Consider the following 12,219-nt stretch of genomic DNA (forward strand, 5'->3'; position numbering starts at 1 on the left):
GAGAGAGAGAGAACTTAGAGAATTCTGGGACTTCTTGAAACTTCTAAAACACCTGGAAAAGTTGTATAGGGTTCACAAGAGGTTAGAGCTTCATCCTGGAGTGTTCTCGTTCTTCCTCTTTCATCCGGTCTCACTCTGACTTATTCTTTCTCTTTTGTTCCCCAGTTTCTCTTCTCTGAATGGAACGACATATGATGCTGTATGACGTTGTATATGCTATACCTAGAGCTGGTCTAATCTTTTTCAATGAAAAACAACTGTTTGCCCCAAATAAACATTTTTGCTGAAGATTTTCGTTCTGATTGCAATTTTCTGGGAAATTTTCTGCAATTTTCAAGGGAAACAATGGAAACCAAAAACGCAACCATGTTTTTCCCATAAAATTTTCAATGTTCAAAAACCATTTCCCCCCCCCCCCATTGAAGACAGTTTTCGATTTCAGGTTTGCACCCAAAAGCCAACTTTTTTTTTTTTTGCAGGAATATTTAAAAAAATGTAATTGGCCATTGCATAATTATAAAGTGCTTTGAGATCCTTAGATGAAAAACACTGCAGACATGAGTTCATGGTTATTAGCTGGACTCCTAGTTTGTGAAGGCCTTTTCCACCTTCCATCCAAGCTCTCTCCAGACCAGACCAGGGAATCAGTGACCCAGATGCCCTCCTGCCGTGAATTTTGCAGGTGATAAAGCTTCACTCGGTAATGCTAATGTCTAACCCTTGTTCTTTTTCTCTCCCGTTTATCCAGGCTTCATTGAAAGATGCGGGCCTGGATCTTCTTCCTTCTCTGCCTAGCTGGCACGGCACTGGCAACACCTGTAAGTATTTTGCCTGACCCTCATCCTGCCACCTTCCCTTCCCAGAATAGGCAGTCCCTGTGCCAGCCTGCCACCAGTAGAAGGTTGTTAACTTACACCCAGTGGTGAGCTGGAGCCGGTTCGCGCGAACCGGTTGTTACATCTTGGAGCAGTTTTAGAACAGATTGTTAACCCGCTTCCCTGCAGGGGGCGCTGAGGCTTTCATGGGCTCCAGCCGGGAAGTGATGTAATTCCTCCTCTGGCCACCGGGGGCGCTGCACTGCGGGAGCCACATGGGCTGCCCCCTGGCCCTGGGCACGAGCCCTGGTGCTGCTGCTGCTCCCCCGACCCCTGGCCCTGGGGCTCCCGCTGCTGCCGGGTGGGTCCCCGGCTGCTCTGCTGGGCCTGGGCTGCGTCCTGCTGCTCGGGCTGCTCCGAGCCGCTCTCCCCGTGAGCACCCACCACCCTGTCCACAGCCACCCCCTGCACCCCCTGTCTCCAGCCACCCCCTGCACCCCCTGCCCGCAGCCAGCCCCTGCCGCACCCCCCGCCCTGCCCGCAGCCACCCCCTGCCGCACCCCCTGCCCTGCCCGCAGCCAGCCCCTGTCTCCAGCCACTCCCTGCAGCCCCTGCCTCCAGCCACCCCCGCCACCCTCTGCCTGCAGCCAGCCTCTGCCACACCCCCTGCCCTGCCTGCAGCACCCCTGCCTCCAGCCACCCCCGTATCCCCTGCCCTGCCTGCAGCCAGCCCCTGCTGCACCCCCTGCCCTGCCCGCAGCCAGCCCCTGCCTCCAGCCACCCCCGCACCCTCCGCCCTGCCCGCAGCCAGCCCCTGCCTCCAGCCACCCCCGCACCCTCCGCCCTGCCCGCAGCCAGCCCCTGCCTCCAGCCACCCCCGTACCCTCTGCCTGCAGCCAGCCCCTACCGCACTTCCTGCAGCCTCTTAAATCTCCGTCCGGGAGGAATTTAAAAATTGCTCCCGGGAAAATATGGACGTATGGTCACCCGGTTGGTACAAAAAATACATACTGGGGCACGTCCCTTACATCAGAACTTTTTATAGGGAACCGGTTGTTAAGATTTTGGCAGCGCATCACTGCTTACACCTCCCCAGTAAATGCCTAGGAAAATCCTGTATTGGGTGGGGTTTTTTCCGCGTTGTGGCACTGACTTGACCCTAACTGTAACAGCCTCATTGTGACTCCCCTTTTCGCAGCTGCTGAAGCTAATGTGAACCTCATGGCCCATTTTCCCATAGGTTTGGGACCCTAACTCATCTTCAACCATCACCCACTTCCTTGTGGTACTATGGTCACTGCCTGATCTTTATCTGCTGGTTCCTATGAAATGCTTCTCTGTCTCCCAGTAAACCCTTGCAGAGGGGAGGAAGCCATGGAGCCATTGTGCGGGAGATTTAGAATAAAGCATGAACAAGTGCCCATGGGGGAACAGAACAGAATCCCATGGGAATGGTGCTCTTACTGATTATGTGCCTTCTAAGCCCCTGCACAAAATCATGCCCCAGGGCAAGGAGATTTCACAGGGGGTGCAGCCCAAATCAGGGCCTAGGCCAAAAAGGTAGGACTGCATGGCCATTAACCCTTTTGATTCTAAATGAAATAACCGGGCATAGCTGGGAAGGGAGAGAAAATGCTCCTCCTGGATAGCCAGAAATGGCTATGGGCCATCTGACATCTGGTGAAGGGGTTAAGGGACCAGGAGACCAACACGCGTTCCATCAGGAGCTGCTCCGAACAGTACCACTTGGGATCCCAGTAGCCACATGGTAGGGAGGGTAATTTAGCAATCAGACGCCTGGCACCTGAAATTCCAATACAGCCGGACTGTGAGTCAAAGGAGCTGGAACGTCCTCAGCCAGGCTTAACTCCTAAGACATTAGTTCAGATTCAGTAACCCAGTCCACTGGGGCGTCTAGCCCAAGCGGTGCTCCAAGAGTGGCCCTTGGAGAAACCTGATGCCCCTTGTGAAGTCAGAGGTAGGGAAGATCTTAAGAGGGTCTCCACTAGTAAAGCAAAGATCCAAGAGAAGCTGCCCACGGAGGTGCCCCTCTCTCCTCTGCACATTGGGAGTCATGAATGTTATTAGCCCATTGGCCTGCAAGCACAGGCTCTCTGCGAGCTGCCGCCCTGCCACTGGGTCAGGGGGAATGCAGGCAGTGAGGCATTGCCAGCAGGGAGCTGCTGCCAGAGGGCTGAGTGAGAGGAAGTGAAGAGCAAGCTGAGATTGCAAGCTCTGTGGGGCAGGGACCCTCTTTCTGATCATTTGTTCAGCGCCTAGCACAATGGGATCCTGCTCCGTGACCGGGGCTCTTATTGCAATGCAAGGAATGAATACATAATAACAGTAATTAATAATTGTGTGGGAGGGGACTCGGCCTCACTGACACCCCCAAATGCCTCTTCCCAGGCGGGGGCCCTTGGGATGAGTACCCTTGTTCTGCGTTGAAGAGTGGAGCTGGAGCTGCTCGGAGGGCAGCAGATGGGGAAGGCTTTTCTTCGAGCCAAACTCTTATCTGGCACAGCCCTGACATAGACCCCCGCTCATCCTCTGCCCACCGGGCATCTCATGCCCCTACCAGACTCCACACAACATTTCTATTATGCTGATCAAGAGCTCAAGAATTCCCGCAGCTCAGCAAGGGGTGAGATGCGGCTGCGTCCCATGTCAACAACGTGGGAATGGCTGCCTCTCTCCATCAGGAGAGGTCCCACTTGGCTCCGGTGACGCTGTGCATTGACGAAGCGAACAAGGGCCAGGCACAGCTCTGAGTACCAAACGGTGGCCCTCTCTGCATACAGGCAGAGCGTGTAGGAGTGCAAAGGTGCGGGAAATAGAGACAAAAGGCATCACTGTTTCATGGCTTCCCCAGCCGGCAGGGTTCCCCTTCCTGAGGATGCTGACCTGTCCATACGAGGATCTGGGCTCGGCTGTGAAAAGGGGGCCATGGGGCAGGAGATGTGAGATGTGGGGGAGGTCACGTTTCTGACAGCACTTTCCCCCTTCTTCCCCCTTTCCAGCAGGAAGCCCTGCCAGATGAGATTGAAGTAGTGGAGGATCCTACAACCGTGGTATGAAATGACACAGCATTGCCTCTCTCTTGTACACTTTGGGGGCGGTGCTTGGGGTGGGGGCAGCGTGCAGCCCTCTGGCTGCCCCTACGTGTAGGAGCTGGAGAGGGGCCATGTCGCTGCTTCCCGGAGCCACGTAGCGCTCCCCCACATGCTGGAAAGGCCCACACCCATCTCCCCAGTGGGAGCTCAAGGGCCAGATTAAAATGACTGGTGGGCCGGATCCAGCCCATGGGCCGTAGTTTGCCCACCCTGGTTTAAAGATTTCAAGTTACAGAGAATCCACAATTTACAATAGTTTAAACCTGCAAGAACCCCTGCCCCATGCTGCAGAGAAAGCGAAAAACCACCAGGATCTTTGCCAATCTGACCCAGGGGACAATTTCTTCCAGACCCCAAATCTGGCAATCAGATAGACCCTGAGCATGTGGGCAAGACCCACCAGCCAGACATTTGGGAAAGAATTCTCTGTTGTGACTCAGAGCCCTCCCCATCGAGTGTCCCATCACCGGCCGTAAATTATCTGTCCAAGCTTTGGCTTCTGTGTGGAACCCCTCCCACCCTCTTTCAGTGGGACCTGCTAAATGGCACATGGTCAGATTTCCCAGCAAGCTCAGCACCCAGCACTGCAAATCTGGCCACTCCCTGGGGGCCGAGTTCTCGTGCTAATTCTGGCTATAGTGACCATGCACCGTATCCCACTGGCCAATCTGTGGCTGAGCCAGTCTCCTGCCTTCCAGGAGCCTGTCGGAGTCAATCCCGTCCAGGTGGAGGTTGGGGAGTTCGAGGAGCCCACCGAGGACGTGGAGGAGATTGTCGCTGAGAGTAAGTGACTCCCCACCTGCCCACTCCCTGCCCTGCTCTGCAGCATCCCAGCCCAGGGACCAGAGACATCTGTCCCTTCCTCCTGATGGGGGATTGGGCTCAGATCCAACTTTGCTTTCCCGCCCCCTTTCAGATCCCTGCCAGAACCATCACTGCAAGCATGGCAAAATCTGCGAGGTGGACGACAACAACACCCCCATGTGCGTGTGCCAAGACCCCTCCACCTGCCCACCCAGCGTTGGCCTGTTCGAGAAGGTGAGCCGAGAAATGAAGCGCTATTAAGGAGGACAAGGATGGGAGAAGCCGAGCTGCTGCCTGTACGTCACATGACGACTAGTCCGCGGCCCTGAATGGCTTAGGAGACTGATCATAGGAGATGGAGTCTTCCCCCGGGGTCACAGGTTTGATTCTGGCCCCGGTCACTAATTCCTCAATCTGGTGGCCCATCAAAAATAAGTTCGTTGCCTCGCTCTCGTTCCTGTAGGGAAGGCGTCAGGGCCAAGAGTTCGCCAGGCTGACTCGCCGTGAGTCTCTCTAATGTTCTGTCCCCTTCCCCGCAGGTATGTGGCACTGACAACAAGACCTATGACTCCTCCTGCCACTTCTTTGCCACCAAGTGCACCCTGGAGGGCACCAAGAAGGGACACAAGCTCCACCTGGACTACATCGGGCCCTGCAAATGTGAGTTTGCACCTTCACAGGGGTAAGGAGGCCAACCGGCCCCCGCATAGCTCCTAACAGGGGTCTATGGCACATCTACTTGCTGCTCAACAACCAGTTATCTCCAATGTCTGGCTTGCAACCCTGCAGCTCGTCCATGGTGCTGGAGTATAGACTCCCGGTGCCGGGCACACACAAGCCAAGGATCAGCTGCTGCCTTCTAACCAAATCCTGAAAGGGCAAAGGGGCTGCAGGAAAGACCCTTCCTCTTCCCTCCACTAGAACCCATGAGCTGGGAGAGGAGGTAACCATTTAAGGGGAATGGTCCCACAGTCAAGGCTGACCAGGGCCGATCATCTGTTTGTGCCAGGGGTTCCTGATCCTGCCTTTTAATAAGATAGCACATCCCCTGTCCCCTAAGGTCCTTGATGGGGCTTGCCTCACCGAATGGGCTGCGGTCAGGAAATTCTCCCCAGTTCTCAGTGTAAAAGCAGACAGGGACTGCCAGGAGAACGTACGTTCCTGCAGCATTTCCTGGTCCTAAATGGGTACCCGCGTCCAGCTCCACCACCGTGACAACCTAGCCATCAGCACCTTCTGGGCACTCCTGCATGGGAGATCGGAAGGGCGTGCTGGGACTCTCTTTGTCCCTCAGCCCCCCCGGGCACCCGCCCTGGACCCAGGTAGAATGCCGCCAGCCTGTGGCACTCCCTGGGCCCAAGGCGCAGCACCAGCCAGGCTGGGGATGTGACCAGGGCTCTGCTACTCATTTATGAAGCAGCAGTAAGTGTCATTGGACTGGGCCCCCTGAGCTGGCTGCCTGCCTCTGCCCAGCACCGGCACGAGAGCTTGAGGTACCTTTGTGTGGCCACTACAGCCTGGCGCCAGCATTCCTCCCAGGGAAACAGCCAGAATTTGGCCTTAAGGGTCGTGCTTTTTCCTACCGCTCATCTATCCTTGGGAAGGCCACTGGGATCAAGCACAGGCAGCACCGTTTCTCCCCAGCCTCTGATCTCATAAGCACACGCAACAGGCGCTGACAACGGTGCAACGTGCCCTGCGGGCTGGAGCTCTCCATTTGGTCCCACCGTCCAAGCCTGGCCCGTGACCGGCCCACGTGCCCAGACCTCACAACCGGTGCAGCCAGCCCTAGGGTCTCTGCCAGCTTATGTAATGCAAAGGGAAGGCGGCCTGCGGACTCATTGGAGCTGCCAGGGCAGAGGGAATTGCAATCACTAGACGAGCCCCACCGCTAAGCGTTTTGCTGGCTCAGCACTTCTGAAAGGCGGGAGGCCTGAAAGGAGCAGATTGTTTCATCCTGGAATGCCCATTTCAAATGCAAAGCCGGGTTCTGTTCAGACCTGCCCACCTCCCCCCCCCGAGCTCTCCTTGCATAATAGCCTTATTGTGATCACGGTGTCTCTGCTAGACAGCACCTAGCAGGGGATAGGCGGCCGCTCAGGAGTATGATTCAGCAGAGAACTCCAGGTGACAATGAGGCCTCTATATTTTATCCAGCACTTCTCTCTTAAGCCACATGCTGCTGGATTTCTTGCAGCTGGTGTTATTCAGGGGGCAAGGGTGGGAAGGCTTGTAGACAGCAGCTTATCACACAATGCTTCATGCAGAGACCCTTCATGTACAGGGCTATATGGGAAAGCACCTTGATTTGCATTTGCTGGGGTTTCTAGGAGCAGCACCAGCCACCTGCTGATAGTGGGAGTTTCAAAGTGATGATCTGGTGCCCAAAGAACCAGCTGCCCACACGGGCTGCATGTAGGGACCTGCCGTTTTACACAGGAGCCAGGTGCTAAACTCACGGGCATTTAAGGACAATGTAAAGTAAACCACGTAGGGCCGTTGACACCTGGTGGAGGGATGTTGAATCTCTTTAGCAACAAACCCAGATGTCAGATGATCAGTTCTCTACATTTATCTGCATGTTCTTTCGCCACAAGGGACCACTGCAGGAAAATGGAATCTGTATACCATCAGATTTTCATCTGCTCCTGCTGCTTATTCCCTACTCGATCATCCTTAATCCTCTGTGGGCGACGGAATAATTTCCACAGCAATCAATTGGCAGGGAACAGACCGAGGGTTTGGACTCTGGGTGAGAAATAGGTGGCAGGAGCTGGCAGGCCCCTCAAGCAGGAGAAGACATTCAGGAAGACATCCCTGGTAGCAGGGGGCTGATCAAGAAGAACCGTTGAATTGTTTCTAAATATAAAGAGTTTTCCGACGCCTCTCCCATTCCCCCCCACCCCCCCCGGCCCAGATGGCTGCAGCTTGCCAATAAATCGGTGGTTTGCTCTTTCCAAAACAAGCTTGATCAGCACAGCGGCTGGTGTGTTTTGCTTCCCGCAGCATCCCCGTCCCGTGCGGGCAACAGATTCCTTCACAGCGTCTCATAGTAGCTGCAGCAGAAAGCTCAAGTGATTAAACCATAGCCCCAGGCGCCGTTTCTGGTGGCAGGATGGGAAGCAAGAGGGGGTGGGATGGGGTTTCGCCGGGCGACAGCAAACAGAATGCAGGCTCACGCTAGCTTGACTGTGGCAGACAACAGCACAGAGCCACCAGGTTTATGGATTCCTAAGTTAAGGCCAGAGGGGACTGCTATGATCATCGAGTCTGACCTCCAGCAATAGGATTTCCGCCTGGTGGTTTTTGCACTGAGCCCACAGATTCATGGTGGAATTAGAGGAGACTTCCCCTTCCGCCACCATGGCTGGATCGTTCATGGGTCCCCATCAGTGGGGCTGCATGGAAGGGTTGATCCCAGCAGCCCCGAGGGAGGTAGGGGTGTCCCCAAGAGAGCATGTGCTGCTCCGGGGGAAGAAATGCAACCACGAACACAGCAGAAAAATGCCTGGATACATAAACTGCAGCAGGCCGCAGCAAACAGCAGAGCCGAGGTGAAGCCCCACCCAGCGGCTCAAGGGCCGAGGAGGCGACATTGTCTTGAATGGGCGTCCTGTTCCGGTCCCACTAGGGAAGCTGGGCAGGGCCCCACAGGGGAGAGGCCCGGGCCGGGCACCGCGCTGATGGCTCTGTGCTTGGGTTCCAGACATTCCTCCCTGCCTGGACACGGAGCTGACCGAGTTTCCTCTGCGCATGCGCGACTGGCTCAAGAACGTGCTGGTCACCCTGTACGAGCGCGACGAGGACAACAACCTGCTGACGGAGAAGCAGAAGCTCAAGGTGAGTGGACGCAGTGTCCGGGCGTGTGGGGAGCCCTCCCCGGTGCCCGCCGTGACCCAATCCCGTGTGCCCTGGTGCCTGCAGGGAGCTCTGCTAATGCCGAGGTGGATTCCAGCCAGCACACGGTGGTGCGCCCCTGAATCCCAGCCTAATTGCAGGCTGGCGTGTGCACACAAAGCTCACCCTAGCGAGCAACTCAGAACGCCCCCGTTCACACACCCGCCAGTAATGCTCTTGCTCGTTAGCACTCCATCGTCCTAGAGCAACCCCCTGCCCAGCCAGCCTCTTTGTCCCCCTTTGACAGTGACCCCCACGGCTCTGTCCAGGAGGCGGGCTCCCAGCCGCAGTCACCAGGCAGCTTCACGAGGTCTCTGCTTTAACAGGTGAAAAAGATCCACGAGAACGAGAAGCGCCTGGAAGCCGGCGAGCACACTGTGGAGCTGCTGGCCCGCGACTTCGAGAAGAACTATAACATGTACATCTTCCCCGTGCACTGGCAATTCGGGCAGCTGGACCAGCATCCCATTGATGGGTACGGAGCTCCCCTCCCAGCCGGGGCTACGGGCTGATTCCCTGGCCTTTCTCTGCCGGCTTGCTGGGCTCACACTCAGATCAGGTCACAAGTGCAATGGGTGTCTCGGTCTTATCCCAGCCCCTGAGAGTCTGTGCACATTGCTGAACCACTGCACATGGTTGCAGGAGTTCTGTGCTCCAGAGAAGCCCAGCAGCGGGCAGGACGTCGGTAGGTTCAGGTTGCGGTGCACTGGCAAAGCAGCCGGGTGGGGATCAGCACTGGCATGGCGGGAGGCCATGCAGGGGAGGATTGCAGGGAACTCAGCAAGCCGGGCCTGGGGCTCGGGACTGGCAGGGCTGAGGTATTCAAGGCTCAATTAGCAGAGCTTTGCCGGGGAGAGGCCTGCCCTTTGCCTGGCTCAGATCCAGATGGCGACGGATCACAGCACGGGCAGGCTAGCAGGAAGGAACGGGCTGTGCAAGGAAAAGGATGCCGAGCCCCGCCGTGAAGATGAGGATGATAAGACACTATAAATACATGCAGCGGAGGGGGAGATTTGTGAGCCAGCATTAACCCTCTGCGCTCTGTGCTCCATGCCTGCCTTTACTGGGCTGTGACGGGATAAACACCCATGTGTCTGAGTTGCTGTCGGGACAGCGCTGGACGGCTCAGGTGGCCAGAGAGTGGTCGAGGGAATGAGGTCACTGACCGCCGGGTGGACGGTTTCCAAGGGAAGGCATTGCTCTTAGCCAGACCCCATGTCAGCCGCTTGACCCGCTGCCCAGACTCCATTAACTCCATTGGGCCCTGGAGCTGGTCCAGAGAGCGTTCTCGGGTGGGAGGACGTGGAGTTGAGCCACACACGTACCAGAAGCCACACACGGGGGGTGGGGAAGGAGGGTGCAGTGATGCTCCCCGCCCCATCAGCAGAGCAAGGCTGTGGTGCATTGTTGGGGGGACTCTGGCCTGGGGCTCAGACCATCTCGGCTCTCCTGGCAGATACCTGTCTCACACCGAGCTGGCCCCACTCCGAGCGCCTCTCATCCCCATGGAGCACTGCACCACCCGCTTCTTTGAAGAGTGTGACCTGGACAACGACAAGTACATCGCCCTGGAGGAATGGGGCAGCTGCTTTGGCATCAAGGAGAGTAAGTAGCTGCTGTCCCCGCCCTGGTGGCAGCTGGGGACAGTAGAGGAAGGGGCAGGCAGAATGCAGGGAAGGGTGGGACTGGTCCGAAGACAGCTCTCAGAGATCCTCGCTGACCAAGGGCTAAAGAGAAGGCAGCAGCAAAGGCAGGGGGTGATTTGTGCATCATTTACAAAGCCTGGTCCTAATCTGTGAGGGGCATCTTTCCCTGTCAGCCCAGAAAGCGGCAGGCACCCTTTGGCCACTAAACAAATAACAGCACGAATAGAATTAATGCCTTTGCTTGTCAAAACACTCTCCTACTTGGGGTGACCTCTGCCCCGGCCATAAACAGGGCGGAGAAAATCCTAGAAGCTTAGGCAATGGGGACAGGGGGGAAAAGATCTATTGGTTCCTCCGCGGTGGGATTTTCAAAAGTGCTCAGTGCTCAGCGTTGGCCCAGCTCTCCCCTTCTGGCGTTAGGGCTTTTGTCTACATGGCCCTGCAGTTTGGAGTAGAGGGGAGGGAACCACAGCCCTCAGTACTGCGCTGCATTGTAACTGCCCCGTGTGACTGCTACGGGTGCAAACTGAAAGGGATCTAGTTCATATTCCCGCTAGTCCTATTTAATAAAGATGGCGTATCTCCTGAACTGCACAGGATTCATTAGGCTGATGAGCCCCAGCACAACGAACCCCCAGGCCTTCAGCCGAGGCCTTGTTTATTATGATTTACCATTTCTACTGTGGTAGCACCTCAAGGCCGGACCCAGTTGTGCGAGGTGCTGTACAAATACGTAGGAAATAGCAGGCCTGCCCCAAAGAAAGCGTGTGCTAGTGAAGAATATCAGAATAGATGGCAGTGCTTCGGAGGCAATAAACATGACGGTTGCTATTTCAGAGAGCACCTGAGTGACCCCCCTGCCCTTAACCTTGCCTAGATGTCATTGTTGCTGAGTGAATATCTGCCTGTTAACTTCCCACATACCTGGAAGTCATTGCTTAGCTTTGCCAAAACCCAGCAGATCACTGCATCCACCACAAAACAATTGGGTGTGGAATGACTCCCGATTGGGTCATCTGCCGTGGAGACTGAACCTGGGAAGGAATCCCTGGGAACTTTAGGTCTAAAAGGAGGAACTTTTACCACATGAGCTAAAAGCACCCATCCTGAGAGCCTTCAGCAGCACAGAACTCACACCTTAGGAGGAGAAGGGTGCTGAAGTGGCTTTAAATTAAGCATGTGCTATATGCTGTGATCCCTCCCACAACATGCCCCTTCCATGACCAGCTCTGCCCCCTGGCACGCCTGTGCCAGAGCTTTCAAAGGGCATGTGCCAGGGGAATCTTCCTCCTCCTTTGGAGCCCCTCCATGCCTTTCCAGCCTTTTTACTGAACAAGAAAGGAGTCAGAAGAGGGGTGAGTCTGATAGCTTGAAGGCAGTAGTAGTCATTAACGTCTCTGTGCGATGTAACCACTAGAGGGGGACAAAGACCCACGCGGCATTAGCCTGGGTTACATACAGCATAGTCTGAATGCTAGTGAAGACTTTAACTTCTTCTCTCTCTCCTTTTGCAGAGGACATTGACAAGGACCTCGTGATCTAAGCCAGCAGCTTCCTTCTCTGTTGCCTCCTCTTTTCTTTTCTTTTTTTACCTCCTGTTTCCTTTTATTTTTAAACCTTTTTTGTTTTGTTTTTTCCCCTGGGGACAAGGTGCTAATATAGATCTAAACGTATATTAACGGTGCTAAAAGAGACAACAACTTATGGTTAGTAGCCTAATGAATACCACTAGAATACTCTGCTCACTCATCCATTTTGGTGTGTTCTTCTCTGCTCTCTGATTCGACAATGACGTTACAATAACCAGCCCTGTTCCTGTGCTAAATAGCTACTCCCTCTTCGTATCCGCTCTTGGATTTTTTTTTTCAAACTCCTTACTAACATGTTCTTCAGATGTTTCAATGTAAAGGAAAGCCATCCCAGAGGATTAACTCCCTGATTTCC

General features: G+C 55.2%; 1 protein-coding gene across 1 annotated transcript; it reads left to right on the forward strand.

Annotated features, from left to right (window-relative positions):
- The first annotated feature begins 761 nt into the window (after window positions 1–761).
- SPARC (secreted protein acidic and cysteine rich) lies at window positions 762–12,009 on the forward strand. Its single transcript, XM_077824643.1, has 9 exons — window positions 762–818; window positions 3,836–3,886; window positions 4,612–4,711; window positions 4,845–4,966; window positions 5,272–5,392; window positions 8,439–8,572; window positions 8,956–9,104; window positions 10,086–10,234; window positions 11,790–12,009. The coding sequence occupies exons 1-9, from the start codon at window positions 762–764 to the stop codon at window positions 11,816–11,818; spliced, it is 912 nt and encodes a 303-aa protein (XP_077680769.1). The 3' UTR covers window positions 11,819–12,009.
- The last annotated feature ends 210 nt before the right edge of the window (window positions 12,010–12,219 follow it).

This window comes from Eretmochelys imbricata, chromosome 8 (assembly GCF_965152235.1).
Source record: "Eretmochelys imbricata isolate rEreImb1 chromosome 8, rEreImb1.hap1, whole genome shotgun sequence".
Classification (NCBI taxonomy): Eukaryota; Metazoa; Chordata; order Testudines; family Cheloniidae; genus Eretmochelys; species Eretmochelys imbricata.

Excerpts from the sequence above, each read along its gene's own strand:
- SPARC (XM_077824643.1), top strand. The coding sequence starts at position 762 with ATGCGGGCCTGGATCTTCTTCCTTCTCTGCCTAGCTGGCACGGCACTG. Across the intron at positions 819-3,835 it reads GCACGGCACTGGCAACACCT|CAGGAAGCCCTGCCAGATGA; the intron begins GTAAGTATTTTG and ends CCCCCTTTCCAG. Across the intron at positions 3,887-4,611 it reads TGGAGGATCCTACAACCGTG|TCTCCTGCCTTCCAGGAGCC; the intron begins GTATGAAATGAC and ends TGGCTGAGCCAG.